Source organism: Rhinichthys klamathensis, unplaced genomic scaffold (assembly GCF_029890125.1).
Source record: "Rhinichthys klamathensis goyatoka isolate OS25496 unplaced genomic scaffold, OSU_Roscu_1.1 h1tg000509l_1, whole genome shotgun sequence".
NCBI classification, from domain to species: domain Eukaryota; kingdom Metazoa; phylum Chordata; class Actinopteri; order Cypriniformes; family Leuciscidae; genus Rhinichthys; species Rhinichthys klamathensis.
This window is the reverse complement of record NW_026606990.1, coordinates 395,067-420,050: the sequence shown is the minus strand read 5'-3', so window position 1 is coordinate 420,050 and position 24,984 is coordinate 395,067. Positions and strand designations below refer to the sequence as shown.

Genomic DNA, 24,984 nt, shown 5'->3' with positions numbered 1-24,984 from the left:
AAAAGTCTGTAATCCAAGAGAATTGTATTAATACAGTATCTCCGTGATTCGCCTTCTCTCTCCTCTTCAGACTGCGCTCTCAGCTTCTGTCTCTCTCTCTAATAATATGGAGATGATGGGGGTGGAACTGCAGCAGATCTGCTCTATAAACTGACAGATTGACCAACAGCGGCACTATGAGTCCAGTCTGATGAACTACAGAAACATTTAAATTGTTAAACTTTTCTGTGTCAGATATCTGAGAAAAGCAGTTTACTAAACAAAGTTCTAAAGTATAAGAAAGTACATATCAATACCTGTCTATGAAATACAAAGATTGTATGAGTTTGTGGAAATAAAGATTGAAGGGGAAAAAATTGGACAAATATATTTCGTGTTTGCTCAAAGTTTTGCTGAGGCCATATCAGTATAAGAACACTGATCAGACAGCATGGATAAATACCTAAACAATTACACACATAAGAAATATCCAATCAGAAAGTAAATATATCGTTAAACTTTTGAACAGGAGGAGAGACCAATAAGATGATGAAAAACTCGAAACATTATTAGCTGTAAAGAGATGTAGAAGAATATATGATGTAAATGACCGCGTCGCCGCGATTCAGGACCATGGCCAGGGCAGCAAATACAAACGCTGAATATAGTTTCTCATCTCTTGACAAAAACAAGTGAAAATCACGCAGGGATTTTTTTTTTAAAATGGCAAAAAATGAACTGTGAATGACACATGTAATAATGTTAACAATTGCTAACAGACATTTCAGCGGCACCGTGCCAAATACTGCAGGACTTCAGCTGAAAATAAAATGTAAAACTAAACGAATAAAAAGGAATAAAAAAGCAAGTTCCACTTAACATAACAAAGAAAAGAAACCATGTATAAGCTGAAAAAATGTAGCACTAATTTCCTTTCATGGCCATACAGGTGTAACATACAATAGTTGAACAGACTATAATAAAAACGGATGAAAATACGACAGCAGATGATTGGTACCATTTCCTGCTAAAATATTTTAAACATTTCTTAAAACTGTAGATACACTTAATTTCATAAAACCAGTCAGCGACCGTGTCAACAGTTCAAGCTAAGATTTTCAATAATAAGAAACAAAATAGCGCTCAAATAAGTTTTTTAATAATTCTCACCTGATCACCACAATCATCCAAGGTCAGTCTCCCCCTTTGCGCATGCGTGAGTGTCTGTGTTCCACTGGTGTCCAGACTAATGATGCTCTCACTGCAAGGTCTGACGTATTTCAGATCACTCTTTCTGGAGTCAGTGGTTCTGCAAACCTCATAATTGTACACGTGCTGTAAAGTTCCTGTGCCGCCTACGTCTGCGTAAAGAGGCGGATAATACGGAATAACTGGAAGATTCGCTCCAGATTTATAAAACATCCGCTCGCGCCTCCATCTGTAGCATTTGACTGACAGTATGGCAATGATAGACACGATAAAGAGAAATGAAACCACAGCCAAGGCCAATACCAAATAGAAAGTCAGGTTGTCGTTGTATTCCTTGTCGTGCGTAAAGTCAGTGAACTCCGAGAGCACTTCAGGGAAGCTGTCCGCCACCGCCACGTTAACATTGACTGTAGCTGATCGAGAGGGCTGCCCGTTGTCCTCCACTACAACAGTGAGTCTTTGTTTGACAGCATCTTTATCTGTCACTTGGCGTACAGTTCTTATTTCTCCATTCTGTAAGCCCACTTCAAACAGCGCCCTGTCTGTGGCTTTCTGCAGTTTATATGAGAGCCAGGCGTTCTGACCAGAGTCCACATCAACAGCCACCACTTTAGTCACCAGATAACCCACATCTGCCGAACGAGGCACTATTTCAGCCACCACAGAAACACCTGACTGGACCGGGTACAGAACCTGAGGCGCGTTGTCATTCTGGTCCTGAATGATTATTTTGACGCTCGCGTTGCTGCTGAGGGGAGGAGAGCCTCCGTCCTGCGCTTTTACGCGGAACTGGAAATCTTTGATCTGCTCGTAATCGAAAGATCGCACTGCATGTATGACTCCACTATCAGCACTAACGGACACTAACGAGGAGACGGGCACTCCGTTAACCGACGAGTCCTCCAGTATGTAAGACACACGGGCATTCTGGTGAAAATCTGCGTCTCTGGCTCTGACTGTGAATATGGAAAGACCCGGTGTGTTGTTTTCTTGAACAGAAGCCTCATATGAGCTCTTCTCAAAGACGGGCGCGTTATCATTAACATCTGATATCTGTAAGGAGAGAGTGACGCTGCTGGAGAGAGAGGGCACGCCCTCATCAGCGCACGTCACACTGATGTTATAATCAGACTCTCGCTCTCGATCTAAATTACTGTCTGTCACTAGACTGAAGAAATTGCTATTTGTTGATTTTAGCGTAAAAGGGATATTATCGTTAATGGAGCATTGAACCTTTCCATTTTCACCAGAATCGGAGTCTTGGACATTCAGCATAGTCACAACAGTGCCTGATTTTGAATTCTCGGAAAGAGTACTTGCCTTTGACATTATATTAATTACTGGTTTGTTGTCATTTACATCTATTATATCAACAATTACTTTGCAAGTATCAGAGTGGCGTCCGGGGTCTCGCGCTTGGACGTCAATTTGATAATGTTTCACTCTTTCATAATCAGTGTCGCCAGATAACCTCAACACTCCCTCATTTTTGTCTATTTCAAAGTGGTTAGTGCCACCAGAAGATTTCGCAATATGATACTCTATTTTACCATTTTGTCCCTGGTCAGCATCCGATGCTTTAACTGTAGTTAAAACTGTACCTTTTGGAGAGTTTTCTGCAATGCTGGTCTTATAAACAGACAGAAAACAAACTGGAGCGTTATCATTTGCGTCCTCAACTGTGATTATAATCGGAATTGTTCCAGACATCTGTGGGTCTCCTCCGTCCACGGCAGTGAGTAACAGCGAAATATGTTCCTGTTTTTCTCGATCTAGAGGTTTTTGTAGTATCATTTCAACATTTTTAGTGCCATCTGGCATATCTTGAATCTTTAAAATAAAATGTTCAGCGGGATGTAAGAAATAACTCTGCACGCCATTAAACCCAACGTCATCATCCACTGCTGTCTCTAAAACAAATTTAGCTCCTGTCGGAGATGATTCGCTAATGTCAAATTTAATCTCTTTAACTGCAAAAACCGGAGCATTATCATTTACGTCTAAAATCTCAACTGTAACACTATAAAACTCCATAGGATTTTCCAAGGTAATCTGTAAATGCAGCGCGCAAGGCGTTGTCTGTCCGCATAGCGCCTCTCGGTCTATTCTCTCTTTGATAAGGAGGACTCCTCTTTCTTTATTCAGCTCGATGTATTCAGCGCTGTCTCCTGTATAAATACGCGCTTTACCCGATTTCAGTCTCTTTAAATCTAAACCCAAATCCTGCGCTATGTTCCCGACTAAAGAGCCTTTCGCCATTTCTTCAGGAATGGAGTAACTGACCTGCCCGAGAGCTGAACTGAGAGAGAGAAACCAAATAAACAGCAGTACTTGCCGCGCCATTGTTCTGTCCGACATTTTGCAGAAGATCACGGGATGAAGATTAAGACAGAAAGCAAATAAATCAATCCAAAATGCTGGAGGAAATCATGTATATGTCCAAAGTGAAAAGAACAAGAAAAGTCTGTAAATCCAAGAGAAGGATATTAAATACAGTATCTCCGTGATTCTCCTTCTCTCTCCTCTTCAGACTGCGCTCTCAGCTTCTGTCTCTCTCTCTAATAATATGGAGATGATGGGGGTGGAACTGCAGCAGATCTGCTCTATAAACTGACAGATTGACCAACAGCGGCACTATGAGTCCAGTCTGATGAACTACAGAAAATTTAAAATTACTAAACCTTTATTCTCAATGTCAGACATGCTTGAGAAAAGCAATGTTCTGAACAAAGATCTGGGGTATAAAACCAGCAAATGTCTATCACAATACAAATATCTATAAAACACAAGGATTGTAGTAGTTTTTAAAAAATAAAAATTAAAAGAAAAGACTGAAACAAATACAAAATTACTTGGTCAATCAGTGTTTTGATCTGGCTTGTGTCCACTGATCAGAGAGACAGAGAGAAAAATCTAATATGCATAAAACATATCTGAAAACAAATGAGTGTATAGTTTAACATTGAAGAGGAGAACAGAAAGAAAAGCTGCTAAAAAAAAAAAGATCTGTGGTAAAAGATGCATCAGAATAAATGAGGTAAATGACCGCCTCAATGCATTTCAGGACCATGGCCAGCGAAGCGGACTATAGTGTTTCTCACTTCATAACAAAGTCAAGCAAAAAGACAAGCAAAGCTGTGCAAGGAAAATGTTACAATGGTAAATAACAAATGGAATATGTCACAGCAGGTTAATTAGTTTTAAGTGGACATTGAATCAGACTATAGCAGCAATAGTGTCTCATATTTTAATTAAATTAAAATGTACTTCCATTTAATGTAGCCTATCTAAAGAAATAACAACAACAAAGATAATAATAATAATAATAATAAAGCTTTATTTTATTGGCTGTAAAAATAGGTGATGTAAGTATGGCGAGACTATTTTGGCAATATAACTGCAGAAAATATAAATTATTTGATCAAAATACAACATTATGTAATTATCAATCTCTAAGATTAGCACAACCAATTAAATTCGCAAAACTAAGCAGGGACTCTGTCAGCAGTTCAAATACAAATAAAGACATCAATTATGAAAAAATAACGACCAATTTACAATAATTCTCACCTGATCATCACATTCATCAAAGGCCAGTCTCTCCCTTTGCGCATGCGTGAGTGTCTGTGTTCCACTGGTGTCCAGACTAATGATGCTCTCACTGCAAGGTCTGACGTATTTCAGATCACTCTTTCTGGAGTCAGTGGTTCTGCAAACCTCATAATTGTACACGTGCTGTAAAGTTCCTGTGCCGCCTACGTCTGCGTAAAGAGGCGGATAATACGGAATAACTGGAAGATTCGCTCCAGATTTATAAAACATTCGCTCACGTCTCCATCTGTAGCATTTGACTGACAGTATGGCAATGATAGACACGATAAAGAGAAATGAAACCACAGCCAAGGCCAAGACTAGATAGAAAGTCAGGTTGTCGTTGTATTCCTTGTCGTGCGTAAAGTCAGTGAACTCCGAGAGCACTTCAGGGAAGCTGTCCGCCACCGCCACGTTAACATTGACTGTAGCTGATCGAGAGGGCTGCCCGTTGTCCTCCACTACAACAGTGAGTCTTTGTTTGACAGCATCTTTATCTGTCACTTGGCGTACAGTTCTTATTTCTCCATTCTGTAAGCCCACTTCAAACAGCGCCCTGTCTGTGGCTTTCTGCAGTTTATATGAGAGCCAGGCGTTCTGACCAGAGTCCACATCAACAGCCACCACTTTAGTCACCAGATAACCCACATCTGCCGAACGAGGCACTATTTCAGCCACCACAGAAACACCTGACTGGACCGGGTACAGAACCTGAGGCGCGTTGTCATTCTGGTCCTGAATGATTATTTTGACGCTCGCGTTGCTGCTGAGAGGAGGAGAGCCTCCGTCCTGCGCTTTTACGCGGAACTGGAAATCTTTGATCTGCTCGTAATCGAAAGATCGCACTGCATGTATGACTCCACTATCAGCACTAACGGACACTAACGAGGAGACGGGCACTCCGTTAACCGACGAGTCCTCCAGTATGTAAGACACACGGGCATTCTGGTGAAAATCTGCGTCTCTGGCTCTGACTGTGAATATGGAAAGACCCGGTGTGTTGTTTTCTTGAACAGAAGCCTCATATGATCTCTTCTCAAAGACGGGCGCGTTATCATTGACATCTGATATCTGTAAGGAGAGAGTGACGCTGCTGGAGAGAGAGGGCACGCCCTCATCAGCGCACGTCACACTGATGTTATACTCAGACTCTCGCTCTCGGTCTAAATCACCATCTGTGACTAAACTAAAGAAATTAGTAGTGGTTGTCCTTAAGGCGAATGGATAATTCTCATTAATAAAGCATTGCACTTTGCCATTGTCATTAGAATCGACGTCTTGCGTGTTGATAACAGTAACAACAGTGTCAGGCTTAGAATCCTCTGATAACATAGCTGACTTTGACATTATATTGATGACCGGCTTGTTATCATTGACATCTAAAACGTCGATAATTATTTTACTTGAATCTGTTAGACCACCACGATCACTCGCTCTAACATTTATCTGAAAATGTCTGGCTTTTTCATAATCGATATCACCAATTATTCTCAATTCGCCAGTGTGTCTGTTTATTTCAAACATTTCAGGCACACCGTCGTGAGTATTGGTAACTGAATAAATAATTTCACCATTTGAGCTCTGATCCGCATCAGAGGCTTCAACTCTATTGACAACTGTCCCTTTCGGCGAATTCTCTACGACAGTGGCTTTGTATACAGAATGGGTGAAAACAGGCGCGTTGTCATTAACATCAAGTACTTTTATACGAATCTGTGTTGTTCCAGATAGATGTGGATCGCCTCCATCAACCGCTGTCAAAACTAAAGCAATATCTTCCTGATTCTCTCGACCCACTGAGCAAGCGACGTCTGTGGACATACAAAACAGGTTGATATCACGTCCGTCCGTCCAGGCCATAATCTGAACGTCCATTGACATCCAGAATTAGTTGATTAATGACAATGAGAAATTATGTCCAATCTGGCTATAATCTAAACGTCCACTGACAGCCAGAACTAGTTGAGAAAAGACGTTCATACTGGCTATAATCTGGACGTCCGGTGACATCCAGAATTAGTCGATGAATGACTTAAAAAAATATGTCCAATCTGGCCATAATCTAAACGTCCACTGACAGCCAGAACTAGTTGAGAAAAGACGTTCATACTGACTATAATCTGGACGTCCGTTGACATCCAGAAATAGTCCATAAATGACGTGAATAAAGATATCCAATCTGGCCATTATCTAAACGTCCACTGACAGCCAGAACTAGTTGAGAAAAGACGTTCATACTGACTATAATCTGGACGTCCGTTGACATCCAGAAATGGTCCATAAATGACGTGAATAAAGATGTCCAATCTGGCCATTATCTAAACGTCCACTGACAGCCAGAACTAGTTGAGAAAAGACGTTCATACTGACTATAATCTGGACGTCCGTTGACATCCAGAAATGGTCCATAAATGACGTGAATAAAGATGTCCAATCTGGCCATTATCTAAACGTCCACTGACAGCCAGAACTAGTTGAGAAAAGACGTTCATACTGACTATAATCTGGACGTCCGTTGACATCCAGAAATGGTCCATAAATGACGTGAATAAAGATGTCCAATCTGGCCATTATCTAAACGTCCACTGACAGCCAGAACTAGTTGAGAAAAGACGTTCATACTGACTATAATCTGGACGTCCGTTGACATCCAGAAATGGTCCATAAATGACGTGAATAAAGATGTCCAATCTGGCCATTATCTAAACGTCCACTGACAGCCAGAACTAGTTGAGAAAAGACGTTCATACTGACTATAATCTGGACGTCCGTTGACATCCAGAAATGGTCCATAAATGACGTGAATAAAGATGTCCAATCTGGCCATTATCTAAACGTCCACTGACAGCCAGAACTAGTTGAGAAAAGACGTTCATACTGACTATAATCTGGACGTCCGTTGACATCCAGAAATAGTCCATAAATGACGTGAATAAAGATGTCCAATCTGGCCATTATCTAAACGTCCACTGACAGCCAGAACTAGTTGAGAAAAGACGTTCATACTGACTATAATCTGGACGTCCGTTGACATCCAGAAATGGTCCATAAATGACGTGAATAAAGATGTCCAATCTGGCCATTATCTAAACGTCCACTGACAGCCAGAACTAGTTGAGAAAAGACGTTCATACTGACTATAATCTGGACGTCCGTTGACATCCAGAAATGGTCCATAAATGACGTGAATAAAGATGTCCAATCTGGCCATTATCTAAACGTCCACTGACAGCCAGAACTAGTTGAGAAAAGACGTTCATACTGACTATAATCTGGACGTCCGTTGACATCCAGAAATGGTCCATAAATGACGTGAATAAAGATGTCCAATCTGGCCATTATCTAAACGTCCACTGACAGCCAGAACTAGTTGAGAAAAGACGTTCATACTGACTATAATCTGGACGTCCGTTGACATCCAGAAATGGTCCATAAATGACGTGAATAAAGATGTCCAATCTGGCCATTATCTAAACGTCCACTGACAGCCAGAACTAGTTGAGAAAAGACGTTCATACTGACTATAATCTGGACGTCCGTTGACATCCAGAAATAGTCCATAAATGACGTGAATAAAGATGTCCAATCTGGCCATTATCTAAACGTCCACTGACAGCCAGAACTAGTTGAGAAAAGACGTTCATACTGACTATAATCTGGACGTCCGTTGACATCCAGAAATGGTCCATAAATGACGTGAATAAAGATGTCCAATCTGGCCATTATCTAAACGTCCACTGACAGCCAGAACTAGTTGAGAAAAGACGTTCATACTGACTATAATCTGGACGTCCGTTGACATCCAGAAACAGTCAATAAATTACGTAAATAAAAGATGTCCAATCTGGCCATTATCTAAACGTCCACTGACAGCCAGAACTAGTTCAGAACAGATGTTCATACTGCACTGTAAAAAAAAATATCCTAATTTTACAGTAAATAACTTCCTATGTTCATCATTGTGGTTGCGTTCATGTGTGTTCAATTCGTAAATACGATCTTTATGACATGTCTTGAATGCATCAATAGCTCTATTTTAGGGACAATCCTTACAAACAATCATTGCTAAAATACATTACAGACTGTCACAGTGAGAAGATCTTTGTCCTTTATAAATGCTAAAGACCTAACCACTGCAGTCAACACCTTGGAGTATCCATGCTGTTAAATAAAAGTCTGTAGACAAGGGTTAAGGTTAGGGTTAACCCCTTAATTTCTAACCCCCGGTTTCACAGACAGGGTTTAGATATAAAGCCAGGATTAGGCCTTAGTTAAATTTGGGCATTCAATTATAGCTTTTAAAAATGTACCTTAGAAGAAAAAAACATTGATTTTTGTAAGACCATCTCAACTATTTTTCTACCATCTGCCTGACTGTGCAGCTTTAATGAAAAATGATCGCTCAGTGAAAGCATGTAGCTTTGAATAGCATTGGTCCCGACATCTTGGTCGACGGCTTGCTCTATATCAAATTTAGCCCCATTTACAGCAGATTCACTTATTTCAAAATAGGTATCTGGCTTGTTGAAATAAGGAGCATTGTCATTTATATCGGTTACCTCGACAGTGACATGGTAAAATTCTATTGGATTTTCCAAAATAATCTGAAAATGCAGCGCACAAGGCGTTGTCTGTCCGCATAGCGCCTCTCGGTCTATTCTCTCTTTGATAAGGAGGACTCCTCTTTCTTTATTCAGCTCGATGTATTCAGCGCTGTCTCCTGTATAAATACGCGCTTTACCCGATTTCAGTCTCTTTAAATCTAAACCCAAATCCTGCGCTATGTTCCCGACTAAAGAGCCTTTCGCCATTTCTTCAGGAATGGAGTAACTGACCTGCCCGAGAGCTGAACTGAGAGAGAGAAACCAAATAAACAGCAGTACTTGCCGCGCCATTGTTCTGTCCGACATTTTGCAGAAGATCACGGGATGAAGATTAAGACAGAAAGCAAATAAATCAGTCCAAAATGCTGGAGGAAATCATGAATATGTCCAAAGTGAAAAGAACATGAAAAGTCTGTAAATCCAAGAGAAGGATATTAAATACAGTATCTCTGTGATTCTCCTTCTCTCTCCTCTTCAGACTGCGCTCTCAGCTTCTGTCTCTCTCTCTAATAATATGGAGATGATGGGGGTGGAACTGCAGCAGATCTGCTCTATAAACTGACAGATTGACCAACAGCGGCACTATGAGTCCAGTCTGATGAACTACAGAAAAATTAAAATGGATAAACTTTTATCTCAGTATCAGATGTATCTGAGAAAAGCAGTTTACTAAACAAAGTTCTAAAGTATAAAAATGTCCATATCAATAAATGTCTATGAGATTCAAAGAGTGTATGAGTTCGTGTAAATAAAGTTTGAAGGGGGAAACAATAAACAAATGCATTTCGAGTTTGCTCAAAGTTTTGCTGAGGCCATATCAGTACATGAGCATGAACAGACAGACATGGAGAAATACCTTAAATACAATTATACACATAAGAAATATCTAATCAGTGATCAAATAGTATATCGTTTAACTTTTGAACAGGAGGACAGAACAATAAGATGCTAAAAATCTCAAAAAGACGGTCTGCTGTAAAGAGATGCAGAAGAATATATGAAGTAAATGACCGCGTCGCCGCGATTCAGGACCATGGCCAGGGAAGCGAATGTAAACACTGAATAGTTTCTCACCTCTTGACAAAAACAAATGAAAAAGGAAAATTTTAAAAATGACAAACAACGAACTGTGAATGCCACAGTATAATCATGTTAACAAATGTTAACTGACATTTCAGTGGCAGCGTGCCATACCGCAGTACAACTGAAAATAAAATTTAAAATTAAACGAATAAAAAAGGAATAAATTACACAAGACAAAAAATAATTTATAAGCTGAAAAAATAAGCACTCATTAGCTTTCATGGCTGTACAGAAAATATGAACTAAATAAGTATAACAAAAAACATTTGATCAGACTTTAAACTGATAAAAATACAACACCCGATGATTCGTGCCATTCTGTGCAACATTATTTAAACATTTCTTAAAATTGCGGACACTTCATAAAAAAAAAGAAAAAAAGTCAGCGACCGTGTCAGCAGTTCGAGCAAAAATGTTCAGTCATGAGAAACGTTTTAAAATGTCACATAAATTAGTTAGAAATATAATTCTCACCTGATCATCACAATCATCAAAGGCCAGTCTCTCCCTTTGCGCATGCGTGAGTGTCTGTGTTCCACTGGTGTCCAGACTAATGATGCTCTCACTGCAAGGTCTGACGTATTTCAGATCACTCTTTCTGGAGTCAGTGGTTCTGCAAACCTCATAATTGTACACGTGCTGTAAAGTTCCTGTGCCGCCTACGTCTGCGTAAAGAGGCGGATAATACGGAATAACTGGAAGATTCGCTCCAGATTTATAAAACATCCGCTCGCGTCTCCATCTGTAGCATTTGACTGACAGTATGGCAATGATAGACACGATAAAGAGAAATGAAACCACAGCCAAGGCCAAGACCAGATAGAAAGTCAGGTTGTCGTTGTATTCCTTGTCATGCGTAAAGTCAGTGAACTCCGAGAGCACTTCAGGGAAGCTGTCCGCCACCGCCACGTTAACATTGACTGTAGCTGATCGAGAGGGCTGCCCGTTGTCCTCCACTACAACAGTGAGTCTTTGTTTGACAGCATCTTTATCTGTCACTTGGCGTACAGTTCTTATTTCTCCATTCTGTAAGCCCACTTCAAACAGCGCCCTGTCTGTGGCTTTCTGCAGTTTATATGAGAGCCAGGCGTTCTGACCAGAGTCCACATCAACAGCCACCACTTTAGTCACCAGATAACCCACATCTGCCGATCGAGGCACTATTTCAGCCACCACAGAAACACCTGACTGGACCGGGTACAGAACCTGAGGCGCGTTGTCATTCTGGTCCTGAATGATGATTTTCACGCTCGCGTTGCTGCTGAGAGGAGGAGAGCCTCCGTCCTGCGCTTTTACGCGGAACTGGAAATCTTTGATCTGCTCGTAATCGAAAGATCGCACTGCATGTATGACTCCACTATCAGCACTAACGGACACTAACGAGGAGACGGGCACTCCGTTAACCGACGAGTCCTCCAGTATGTAAGACAAACGGGCATTCTGGTTAAAATCTGCGTCTCTGGCTCTGACTGTGAATATGGAAAGACCCGGTGTGTTGTTTTCTTGAACAGAAGCCTCATATGAGCTCTTCTCAAAGACTGGCGCGTTATCATTAACATCTGATATCTGTAAGGAGAGAGTGACGCTGCTGGAGAGAGAGGGCACGCCCTCATCAGCGCACGTCACACTGATGTTATACTCAGACTCTCGCTCTCGATCTAAATCACTGTCTGTCACTAGACTGAAGAAATTATTATTTGCTGACTTCAGGGTAAAAGGAATGTTCTCAGTAATTGAACAATCAATTTGACCGTTTTCACCAGCATCAGGGTCTTGCACGTTTATCATTGTTACAACAGTTTCGGGATTAGAGTTTTCTGATATGGTGGTTAATTTAGACATGATATTGATGAGCGGTTTATTGTCATTTATATCAATCACATCTATATCGATTTTACAAGAATCAGTCAGACCCCCATCATCGCTCGCCTGTGCATGAATTTGATAATGCCGAGCTTTTTCATAATCTATATTCCCTGTTACTCTCACCTCACCGTTTATTTCGTTAATTTCAAACAGTTCCAGAACATTGTCGAGGGTATTTGTTATAGCATATTTTACTTTGCCGTTTGAGCCCTCGTCCAAATCTGAAGCGCTCACCGTCGTTACAACTGTGCCTTTGAGGGCGTTTTCAATGATACTCCCTTTATATATTTTATGCGTAAAAACAGGCGCGTTGTCGTTGGCATCTAAAACCGTAATATGTATCTGCGCAGTACCAGACAATTGTGGATCACCTCCATCTATCGCTGTCAGAACTAGAGACAAATGCTCTTGCTTTTCACGATCGAGGGGTTTTTGAAGAACCATTTCTACAAGCTTACTACCGTCTGCCTGACTTTGTAATTTCAATAAAAAATTATCCGAAGGCTTTAGTAAATAAGTCTGTAGGCCGTTTGTTCCGACATCTAAATCAATTGCTCTCTCTAAAACAAACACTGCCCCAGTTACAGCTGACTCGCTGATTCTGAATCTCATCTCAGCCTGTTTAAAGAAAGGCGAATGGTCATTTATATCTGTAACTTCGACTGTAATGGAGTAAAACTCCATTGGGTTTTCCAGAATAATCTGTAAATGCAGCGCACAAGGCGTTGTCTGTCCGCATAGCGCCTCTCGGTCTATTCTCTCTTTGATAAGGAGGACTCCTCTGTCTTTATTCAGCTCGATGTATTCAGCGCTGTCTCCTGTATAAATACGCGCTTTACCCGATTTCAGTCTCTTTAAATCTAAACCCAAATCCTGCGCTATGTTCCCGACTAAAGAGCCTTTCGCCATTTCTTCAGGAATGGAGTAACTGACCTGCCCGAGAGCTGAACTGAGAGAGAGAAACCAAATAAACAGCAGTACTTGCCGCGCCATTGTTCTGTCCGACATTTTGCAGAAGATCACGGGATGAAGATTAAGACAGAAAGCAAATAAATCAGTCCAAAATGCTGGAGGAAATCATGTATATGTCCAAAGTGAAAACATCTAATAAAAAGTCTGTAATCCAATCAAATTGTTTTAATTACAGTATCTCCGTGATTCTCCTTCTCTCTCCTCTTCAGACTGCGCTCTCAGCTTCTGTCTCTCTCTCTAATAATATGGAGATGATGGGGGTGGAACTGCAGTAGATCTGCTCTATGAACTGACAGATTGACCAACAGCGGCACTATGAGTCCAGTCTGATGAACTACAGAAAACATAAAATTACTAAACCTTTATTCTCAATGTCAGACATGTTTGAGAAAAGTTCTTTAGTATAAAATTTCTTAACACCAAAAAATGTCCATAACAACAAATATCTATAATACAAAGATTGTATGTGTTTGTGTTAATGAAGATAAAAAGGGGAAAAATAAATATATTTCGTGTTTTCCTAAAGCCATATCAGTATGAACACTGATCAAGTCAGAGAGGGAGAAATTCCTAAAAATTAATTATACACATAATAAATTTCTAATGAGAAATTAAATTATCTAGTTAAACTTTTGAACAGGAGTACAGACCAAAAAGATGTTGAAAATCTCAAAAGGATTGTGTGCTGTAAAGAGATGCAGAAGAATATATGAAGTAAATGACCGCGTCGCCGCGATTCAGGACCATGGCCAGGGAAGCAAATGCAAACGCTGAATATAGTTTCTCACTTCACAAAAACATGTGAAAATCACGCAAGGAATTTTTTAAATGGCAAATAACAAACTGTGCATGCAACAGGTTAATAATATTAACATTTGTTAACTGACATTTCAGGGGCAACGTGCCACATACTACAGGACTTCAACTGAAAATAAATAAAAACGGAATAAAAAGCAACTTCTACTTAACGTATCAAAAAAGAAAAAAAGAAAATCATTCGGAAGCTAAAAAATAAGCAGTGATTTTCTTTCTTTCATGGCTGTACAGGCAAATTAACTACATAATTACAACACGTCTAAAAACACCAGACCTCTAAAAAGAGAATACATTTTTGAATTACACAACAGCACTAAATGCTAAACTAAAATGTCGCTCAGACTATAATAAACAGATGAAAATAAATAGCAAATGATTCGTTTCATTTCTTATTAAAATGATTTAAACACTTATTAAAATTGCAGACACTTCATTTCAGAAAACCTGTCAGTGACCGTGTCAACAACTCAAGTAAAATTGTTCAATCACGAGAGACATTTTAAAATATCACATAAATTAGTTATAAAAATAATTCTCACCTGATCACCACAACCATAAAAGTTCAGTCTCTCCCTTTGCGCATGGGTGAGAGTCTGTGTTCCACTGGAGTCCAGACTAATGATGCTCTCACTGCAAGGTCTGACGTATTTCAGATCACTCTTTCTGGAGTCAGTGGTTCTGCAAACCTCATAATTGTACACGTGCTGTAAAGTTCCTGTGCCGCCTACGTCTGCGTAAAGAGGCGGATAATACGGAATAACTGGAAGATTCGCTCCAGATTTATAAAACATCCGCTCGCGTCTCCATCTGTAGCATTTGACTGACAGTATGGCAATGATAGACACGATAAAGAGAAATGAAACCACAGCCAAGGCCAAGACTAGATAGAAAGTCAGGTTGTCGTTGTATTCCTTGTCGTGCGTAAAGTCAGTGAACTCCGAGAGCACTTCAGGGAAGCTGTCCGCCACCGCCACGTTAACATTGACTGTAGCTGATCGAGAGGGCTGCCCGTTGTCCTCCACTACAACAGTGAGTCTTTGTTTGACAGCATCTTTATCTGTCACTTGGCGTACAGTTCTTATTTCTCCATTCTGTAAGCCCACTTCAAACAGCGCCCTGTCTGTGGCTTTCTGCAGTTTATATGAGAGCCAGGCGTTCTGACCAGAGTCCACATCAACAGCCACCACTTTAGTCACCAGATAACCCACATCTGCCGATCGAGGCACTATTTCAGCCACCACAGAAACACCTGACTGGACCGGGTACAGAACCTGAGGCGCGTTGTCATTCTGGTCCTGAATGATTATTTTGACGCTCGCGTTGCTGCTGAGAGGAGGAGAGCCTCCGTCCTGCGCTTTTACGCGGAACTGGAAATCTTTGATCTGCTCGTAATCGAAAGATCGCACTGCATGTATGACTCCACTATCAGCACTAACGGACACTAACGAGGAGACGGGCACTCCGTTAACCGACGAGTCCTCCAGTATGTAAGACACACGGGCATTCTGGTGAAAATCTGCGTCTCTGGCTCTGACTGTGAATATGGAAAGACCCGGTGTGTTGTTTTCTAGAACAGAAGCCTCATATGAGCTCTTCTCAAAGACGGGCGCGTTATCATTAACATCTGATATCTGTAAGGAGAGAGTGACGCTGCTGGAGAGAGAGGGCACGCCCTCATCAGCGCACGTCACACTGATGTTATACTCGGTCTCTCGCTCTCGATCTAAATCACTGTCTGTCACTAGACTGAAGAAATTACTATTTGTTGACTTCAGGGTAAAAGGAATATTCTCACTAATTGAACAATCAATTTGACCGTTTTCACCAGCATCAGGGTCTTGCACGTTTATAACAGTTACAACTGTTCCAGAATTAGAGTTTTCTGATATGGTGGTTAATTTTGACATGATGTTGAGGAGCGGTTTATTGTCATTTATATCAATCACATCTACATCAATTTTACAAGAATCAGTCAGACCCCCGTCATCGCTCGCCTGTACATGAATTTGATAATGCCGAGCTTTTTCATAATCTATATTCCCTGTTACTCTCACCTCACCGTTTGTTTCGTTAATTTCAAACAATTCTGGAACATTGTCGAGGGTATTTGTTATAGCATATTTTACTTTGCCGTACGAGCCCTCGTCCAAATCTGAAGCGCTCACCGTCGTTACAACTGTGCCTTTGAGGGCGTTTTCAATGATACTCCCTTTATATATTTTATGCGAAAAAACAGGCGCGTTGTCGTTGGCATCTAAAACCGTAATATGTATCTGCGCAGTACCAGACAATTGTGGATCACCTCCATCTATCGCTGTCAGAACCAGAGACAAATGCTCTTGCTTTTCACGATCGAGGGGTTTTTGAAGAACCATTTCTACAAGCTTACTACCGTCTGCCTGACTTTGCAATTTCAATAAAAAATTATCCGAAGGCTTTAGTAAATAAGTCTGCAGGCCATTTATTCCTACATCCAAGTCCATCGCTCTCTCTAAAACAAATACAGCCCCAGTTACAGCTGACTCGCTGATTCTGAATCTCATCTCGTCCCTTTTAAAAGAGGGTGAATGGTCATTTATATCTATAACTTCGATTGTAACAGAGTAAAACTCTATCGGGTTTTCCAGAATAATCTGTAAATGCAGCGCGCAAGGCGTTGTCTGTCCGCATAGCGCCTCTCGGTCTATTCTCTCTTTGATAAGGAGGACTCCTCTTTCTTTATTCAGCTCGATGTATTCAGCACTGTCTCCTGTATAAATACGCGCTTTACCCGATTTCAGTCTCTTTAAATCTAAACCCAAATCCTGCGCTATGTTCCCGACTAAAGAGCCTTTCGCCATTTCTTCAGGAATGGAGTAACTGACCTGCCCGAGAGCTGAACTGAGAGAGAGAAACCAAATAAACAGCAGTACTTGCCGCGCCATTGTTCTGTCCGACATTTTGCAGAAGATCACGGGATGAAGATTAAGACAGAAAGCAAATAAATCAGTCCAAAATGCTGGAGGAAATCATGAATATGTCCAAAGTGAAAGGAACATGAAAAGTCTGTAAATCCAAGAGAAGGATATTAATTACAGTATCTCCGTGATTCTCCTTCTCTCTCCTCTTCAGACTGCGCTCTCAGCTTCTGTCTCTCTCTCTAATAATATGGAGATGATGGGGGTGGAACTGCAGCAGATCTGCTCTATAAACTGACAGATTGACCAACAGCGGCACTATGAGTCCAGTCTGATGAACTACAGATAATATAAAATTACTAAACCTTTATTCTCAATGTCAGACATGTCTGAGAAAGCAATTTACTAAAAGTTATGAAGCAAACCAAACAAATGGCCATGACAATACGAATATATGTAAAATCAAATTATCGTATAAGTTTGTGTAAATAGTTAAGAAAAACACTGAGCAAACAATAATTAAGTCATTGGTTGCAACATTTTGATCAGAGACACAGGGATGGATATCTAAAATACAACTATAGGCATAATACATATCTAGATCCGACTGAAATAGTGTAGTTAACTTTCAAAAGAAGGAGAGACCGATAAAGTTGAAAATCTCAAAAAGACGGTCTGCTGTAAAGAAATGCAACAGAATACATGAGGTGACCGCGCCTCACTGGCTTTCAGGACCATGGTCAGGGAAACTGACTGGAGTTTTCACTTCATGACAAAGACAAGAAAAAGTTGTTTTCGTGCAAAGCAAAAGCAGTGGCAGGTATAGTACAGTGTGCTATATATTTTTTCGGACTAAAAGGGAAAATACAACTTAATTTAAAGATGGCAAGGATACATATAAAGAAACTATACCACTTAACGCATCGAAGCATACATAAATTATTAAAAGCATGAAAGAGTAAATAAATCAAAACGTATTTTTTCTTGTCTGTACAAAAAGTGATGACATGAGTACATGTCGGATTACACAAGGCCCATAATAAGAAAAAGTTTGAGCAATGTAACTGTAGAAAATATACACAAATGCTGACCAAAATATACTATAAGATAAAAATAAAATAAAATATACATTAAAATAACAGAGACGATTATTCTAAGAAAACTATTTAGCAACTGCGTTAACAGTCCAAACAATAATGAAGTCATAAAAATATCATTAATTAGTTATAAAATTATTCTCACCTGATCATCACAATCATCAAAGGTTAGTCTTTCCCTTTGCGCATGCGTGAGTGTCTGTGTTCCACTGGTGTCCAGACTAATGATGCTCTCACTGCAAGGTCTGACGTATTTCAGATCACTCTTTCTGGAGTCAGTGGTTCTGCAAACCTCATAATTGTACACGTGCTGTAAAGTTCCTGTGCCGCCTACGTCTGCGTAAAGAGGCGGATAATACGGAATAACTGGAAGATTCGCTCCAGATTTATAAAACATCCGCTCGCGTCTCCATCTGTAGCATTTGACTGACAGTATGGCAATGATAGACACGATAAAGAGAAATGAAACCACAGCCAAGGCCAAGACTAGATAGAAAGTCAGGTTGTCGTTGTATTCCTTGTCGTGCGTAAAGTCAGTGAACTCCGAGAGCACTTCAGGGAAGCTGTCCGCCACCGCCACGTTAACATTGACTGTAGCTGATCGAGAGGGCTGCCCGTTGTCCTCCACTACAACAGTGAGTCTTTGTTTGACAGCATCTTTATCTGTCACTTGGCGTACAGTTCTTATTTCTCCATTCTGTAAGCCCACTTCAAACAGCGCCCTGTCTGTGGCTTTCTGCAGTTTATATGAGAGCCAGGCGTTCTGACCAGAGTCCACATCAACAGCCACCACTTTAGTCACCAGATAACCCACATCTGCCGAACGAGGCACTATTTCAGCCACCACAGAAACACCTGACTGGACCGGGTACAGAACCTGAGGCGCGTTGTCATTCTGGTCCTGAATGATTATTTTGACGCTCGCGTTGCTGCTGAGGGGAGGAGAGCCTCCGTCCTGCGCTTTTACGCGGAACTGGAAATCTTTGATCTGCTCGTAATCGAAAGATCGCACTGCATGTATGACTCCACTATCAGCACTAACGGACACTAACGAGGAGACGGACACTCCGTTAACCGACGAGTCCTCCAGTATGTAAGACACACGGGCATTCTGGTGAAAATCTGCGTCTCTGGCTCTGACTGTGAATATGGAAAGACCCGGTGTGTTGTTTTCTAGAACAGAAGCCTCGTATGAGCTCTTCTCAAAGACGGGCGCGTTATCATTAACATCTGATATTTGTAAGGAGAGAGTGACGCTGCTGGAGAGAGAGGGCACGCCCTCATCAGCGCACGTCACACTGATGTTATACTCAGACTCTCGCTCTCGGTCTAAATCACTGTCTGTCACTAGACTGAAGAAATTAGTATTGGTTAATTTCAGAGAAAAAGGAATATTTTCATTAACTGAACACTGGACTTTCCCATTTTCTCCCGAATCAGGATCCTGAACATTTATCATTATAACCACCGTGTCAGAGATAGCATTTTCTGCTATAACGTTTGTTTTGGACATAATATTGATCACTGGAGTATTATCATTGATATCAATGACATCAACTATGATTTTACAGGAATCAGTCAGACCTCCGTGATCACTTGCCTGAACGCGTATCTCATAATTGCGAGCTTTTTCATAATCTATTATTCCGACCACGGTAACCTGCCCGTTATCTTTATTTATGTCGAATATCTGCTGAGCATCATCTTCCATGTTTGCAATGGAATACTCTATCTTACTATTTATACCCTCATCGGCGTCAGTTGCGCTCACTGTTGACACAATAGTGTCTTTTGGCTCATTCTCGGTTACAGACGCTTTATACACTGACTGCGAGAAAACAGGAGCATTGTCGTTTGCGTCTAAAACAGTAATGTGAATCTCTATACTGCCAGACAACTGAGGATCTCCTCCATCAACAGCTGTGAGCACTAATATTACATCATGCTGTTTTTCACGGTCTAAAGGCTTTTGCAAAACCATTTCGACATTTTTCCCATCTCCTGGTTGATTTTTAAATTTAAGGTTAAAATTATCAGTTGGTTTAAGCATATAGCTTTGAAGACCGTTTATTCCCACATCGAGATCTATAGCAGGCTCTAACATGAATTTAGAACCCACAATAGCTGATTCGCTGATTCTAAAAATAATCCTACTCTTTTTAAAACTGGGAGAGTTGTCATTAATATCTACTATTTCGATGGTAACGCTAAAAAATTCCATCGGGTTTTCCAGAATAATCTGTAAATGCAGCGCGCAAGGCGTTGTCTGTCCGCATAGCGCCTCTCGGTCTATTCTCTCTTTGATAAGGAGGACTCCTCTTTCTTTATTCAGCTCGATGTATTCAGCACTGTCTCCTGTATAAATACGCGCTTTACCCGATTTCAGTCTCTTTAAATCTAATCCCAAATCCTGCGCTATGTTCCCGACTAAAGAGCCTTTCGCCATTTCTTCAGGAATGGAGTAACTGACCTGCCCGAGAGCTGAACTGAGAGAGAGAAACCAAATAAACAGCAGTACTTGCCGCGCCATTGTTCTGTCCGACATTTTGCAGAAGATCACGGGATGAAGATTAAGACAGAAAGCAAATAAATCAGTCCAAAATGCTGGAGGAGATCATGTATATGTCCAAAGTGAAAAGAACAAGAAAAGTCTGTAAATCCAAGAGAAGGATATTAAATACAGTATCTCCGTGATTCTCCTTCTCTCTCCTCTTCAGACTGCGCTCTCAGCTTCTGTCTCTCTCTCTAATAATATGGAGATGATGGGGGTGGAACTGCAGCAGATCTGCTCTATAAACTGACAGATTGACCAACAGCGGCACTATGAGTCCAGTCTGATGAACTACAGAAAATATAAAATTACTAAACCTTTATTCTCAATGTCAAACAAGTCTGAGAAAGCAATTTACTAAAAGTTATGAAGCAAACCAAACGAATGGCCATGACAATACGAATATATGTAAAATAAAATTATCGTATAAGTTTGTGTAAATAATTAAGAAAAACACTGAGCAAACAATAATTGAGTCATTGGTTGCAATATTTTTAACAGAGACAGGGATGGATATCTAAAATACAACTATAGGCATAATACATATCTAGATCCGACTGAAATAGTGTAGTTAACTTTCAAAAGGAGGAGAAAGACCGATAAAGATGAAAATCTCAAAAAGACGGTCTGCTGTAAAGAAATGCAACAGAATACATGAGGTGACCGCGCCTCACTGGCTTTCAGGACCATGGTCAGGGAAACTGACTGGAGTTTTCACTTCATGACAAAGAAAAGAAAAAGATGTTTTCGTCCAAAGCAAAAGCAGTGGCAGGTATAGTACAGTGTGCTATATATTTTTTCGGACTAAAAGGATTACACAAGGCCCATAAGAAGAATAAATTTGAGCAATGTAACTGTAGAAAATATACACAAATGCTGACCAAAATATACTATAAGATAAAAATAAAATAAAATATACATTAAAATAACAGAGACGATTATTCTAAGAAAACTATTTAGCAAATGCGTTAACAGTTTAAACAATAATGAAGTCATCAAAATATCATTAATTAGTTACAAAATTATTCTCACCTGATCATCACATTCATCAAAGTTCAGTCTCCCCCTTTGCGCATGCGTGAGTGTCTGTGTTCCACTGGTGTCCAGACTAATGATGCTCTCACTGCAAGGTCTGACGTATTTCAGATCACTCTTTCTGGAGTCAGTGGTTCTGCAAACCTCATAATTGTACACGTGCTGTAAAGTTCCTGTGCCGCCTACGTCTGCGTAAAGAGGCGGATAATACGGAATAACTGGAAGATTCGCTCCAGATTTATAAAACATCCGCTCGCGTCTCCATCTGTAGCATTTGACTGACAGTATGGCAATGATAGACACGATAAAGAGAAATGAAACCACAGCCAAGGCCAAGACTAGATAGAAAGTCAGGTTGTCGTTGTATTCCTTGTCGTGCGTAAAGTCAGTGAACTCCGAGAGCACTTCAGGGAAGCTGTCCGCCACCGCCACGTTAACATTGACTGTAGCTGATCGAGAGGGCTGCCCGTTGTCCTCCACTACAACAGTGAGTCTTTGTTTGACAGCATCTTTATCTGTCACTTGGCGTACAGTTCTTATTTCTCCATTCTGTAAGCCCACTTCAAACAGCGCCCTGTCTGTGGCTTTCTGCAGTTTATATGAGAGCCAGGCGTTCTGACCAGAGTCCACATCAACAGCCACCACTTTAGTCACCAGATAACCCACATCTGCCGAACGAGGCACTATTTCAGCCACCACAGAAACACCTGACTGGACCGGGTACAGAACCTGAGGCGCGTTGTCATTCTGATCCTGAATGATTATTTTGACGCTCGCGTTGCTGCTGAGAGGAGGAGAGCCTCCGTCCTGCGCTTTTACGCGGAACTGGAAATCTTTGATCTGCTCGTAATCGAAAGATCGCACTGCATGTATGACTCCACTATCAGCACTAACGGACACTAACGAGGAGACGGGCACTCCATTAACCGACGAGTCCTCCAGTATGTAAGACACACGGGCATTCTGGTGAAAATCTGCGTCTCTGGCTCTGACTGTGAATATGGAAAGACCCGGTGTGTTGTTTTCTTGAACAGAAGCCTCATATGAGCTCTTCTCAAAGACGGGCGCGTTATCATTAACATCTGATATTTGTAAGGAGAGAATGACGCTGCTGGAGAGAGAGGGCACGCCCTCATCAGCGCACGTCACACTGATGTTATACTCAGACTCTCGCTCTCGGTCTAAATCACTGTCTGTCACTAGACTGAAGAAATTATTATTGGTGGATTTCAGTGAAAATGGAATATTTTCATTAACTGAACACTGAACTTTCCCATTTTCTCCCGAATCAGGATCCTGAACATTTATCATTATAACCACCGTGTCAGAGATAGCATTTTCTGCTATTACGTTTGTTTTGGACATAATATTGATCACTGGCGTATTATCATTGATATCAATGACATCAACTATGATTTTACAGGAATCAGTCAGACCACCGTGATCACTTGCTTGAACGCGTATCTCATAATTGCGAGCTTTTTCAAAATCTATTATTCCGACCACGGTAACCTGCCCGTTATCTTTATTTATGTCAAATAACTGACGCACATTATCTTGCATGTTAGTAATGGAATACTCTATCTTACTATTTATACCCTCGTCGGCGTCAGTTGCGCTCACTGTTGACACAATAGTGTCTTTTGGCTCATTCTCGGTTACAGACGCTTTATACACTGACTGCGAGAAAACAGGAGCATTGTCGTTTGCGTCTAAAACAGTAATGTGAATCTCTATACTGCCAGACAACTGAGGATCTCCTCCATCAACAGCTGTGAGCACTAATATTACATCATGCTGTTTTTCACGGTCTAAAGGCTTTTGCAAAACCATTTCGACATTTTTCCCATCTCCTGGTTGATTTTTAAATTTAAGGTTAAAATTATCAGTTGGTTTTAGCATATAGCTTTGAAGGCCGTTTATTCCCACGTCGAAATCTATAGCAGGCTCTAACGTAAATTTTGACCCCAAAATAGCTGATTCGCTGATTCTGAAATTAATCCTACCCTTTTCAAAACTGGGAGTATTGTCATTAATATCTACTATTTCAATGGTAACGCTACAAAATTCCATCGGGTTTTCCAGAATAATCTGTAAATGAAGCGCGCAAGGCGTTGTCTGTCCGCATAGCGCCTCTCGGTCTATTCTCTCTTTGATAAGGAGGACTCCTCTTTCTTTATTCAGCTCGATGTATTCAGCGCTGTCTCCTGTATAAATACGCGCTTTACCCGATTTCAGTCTCTTTAAATCTAAACCCAAATCCTGCGCTATGTTCCCGACTAAAGAGCCTTTCGCCATTTCTTCAGGAATGGAGTAACTGACCTGCCCGAGAGCTGAACTGAGAGAGAGAAACCAAATAAACAGCAGTACTTGCCGCGCCATTGTTCTGTCCGACATTTTGCAGAAGATCACGGGATGAAGATTAAGACAGAAAGCAAATAAATCAGTCCAAAATGCTGGAGGAGATCATGTATATGTCCAAAGTGAAAAGAACAAGAAAAGTCTGTAAATCCAAGAAAAGTATATTAACAGTATCTCCGTGATTCTCCTTCTCTCTCCTCTTCAGACTGCGCTCTCAGCTTCTGTCTCTCTCTCTAATAATATGGAGATGATGGGGGTGGAACTGCAGTAGATCTGCTCTATAAACTGACAGATTGACCAACAGCGGCACTATGAGTCCAGTCTGATGAACTACAGAACATATAAAATTACTAACACTTTATCTCAGTGTCAGACATGTCTGAGAAAAGCAATGTACTGAACAAAGATCTGAAGTATAAGACCAGCAAATGTCTATCACAATACAAATATCTATAAAACAGAAGGATTGTAGTAGTTTTTAAAAATATAAATGAAAAGAAAAGACTGAAACAAATACAACATTTCTTGTTCAATTAGTGTTTTGATCAGGCTTGTGTCCACTGATCAGAGAGACAGAGAGAAATATCTAATATGCATAAAACATATCTGAAAACAAATAAGTGTATAACATCGATTTAACATCGAAGAGGAGGAAAGAAAAGCTGCTGAGAAAGAAAAAAAATGGTCTGTGGTAAAAGATGCATCAGAATAAATGAGGTAAATGGCCGCCTCAATGCATTTCAGGACCATGGCCAGAGAAGCGGACTAGTGTTTCTCACTTCATGACAAAGTCAAGCAAAAAGACAAGCAAAGCTGTGCAAGGAAAATGTTACAATGGTAAATAACAAAATTGAATGTGTCAGAGCAGTTTAATTTTAAAGTGGACATTGAATCACTAGACTATAGCAGCTACAGTGTCTCAT

At 40.6% G+C, this 24,984-nt stretch overlaps 5 protein-coding genes across 12 annotated transcripts in view; all 5 read right to left on the bottom strand.

The window, feature by feature from the left end:
* The window catches only part of LOC130072826 (protocadherin gamma-A12-like), a 163,813-nt gene that overhangs the window by 74,350 nt on the left and 64,479 nt on the right, over positions 1 to 24,984 (bottom strand). The gene's annotated exons all lie outside the window — the stretch shown is intronic.
* Positions 175 to 9,805, bottom strand: LOC130072857 (protocadherin beta-16-like). Its single transcript, XM_056238161.1, has 4 exons — positions 9,107 to 9,805; positions 4,747 to 6,575; positions 1,150 to 2,817; positions 175 to 195 (listed from the first exon to the last, which is right to left on the bottom strand). The coding sequence occupies exons 1-4, from the start codon at positions 9,687 to 9,689 to the stop codon at positions 175 to 177; spliced, it is 4,101 nt and encodes a 1,366-aa protein (XP_056094136.1). The 5' UTR covers positions 9,690 to 9,805.
* On the bottom strand, positions 14,382 to 17,173 carry LOC130072831 (protocadherin beta-16-like). Its single transcript, XM_056238133.1, has one exon. The coding sequence runs from the start codon at positions 17,057 to 17,059 to the stop codon at positions 14,606 to 14,608; it is 2,454 nt and encodes an 817-aa protein (XP_056094108.1). The 5' UTR covers positions 17,060 to 17,173; the 3' UTR covers positions 14,382 to 14,605.
* LOC130072833 (protocadherin beta-16-like) lies at positions 18,095 to 20,957 on the bottom strand. The gene has a single exon (XM_056238135.1). It carries the CDS (start codon positions 20,657 to 20,659, stop codon positions 18,242 to 18,244), a length of 2,418 nt encoding a protein of 805 aa, XP_056094110.1. The 5' UTR covers positions 20,660 to 20,957; the 3' UTR covers positions 18,095 to 18,241.
* Positions 21,629 to 24,213, bottom strand: LOC130072832 (protocadherin beta-16-like). Its single transcript, XM_056238134.1, has one exon. The coding sequence runs from the start codon at positions 24,095 to 24,097 to the stop codon at positions 21,680 to 21,682; it is 2,418 nt and encodes an 805-aa protein (XP_056094109.1). The 5' UTR covers positions 24,098 to 24,213; the 3' UTR covers positions 21,629 to 21,679.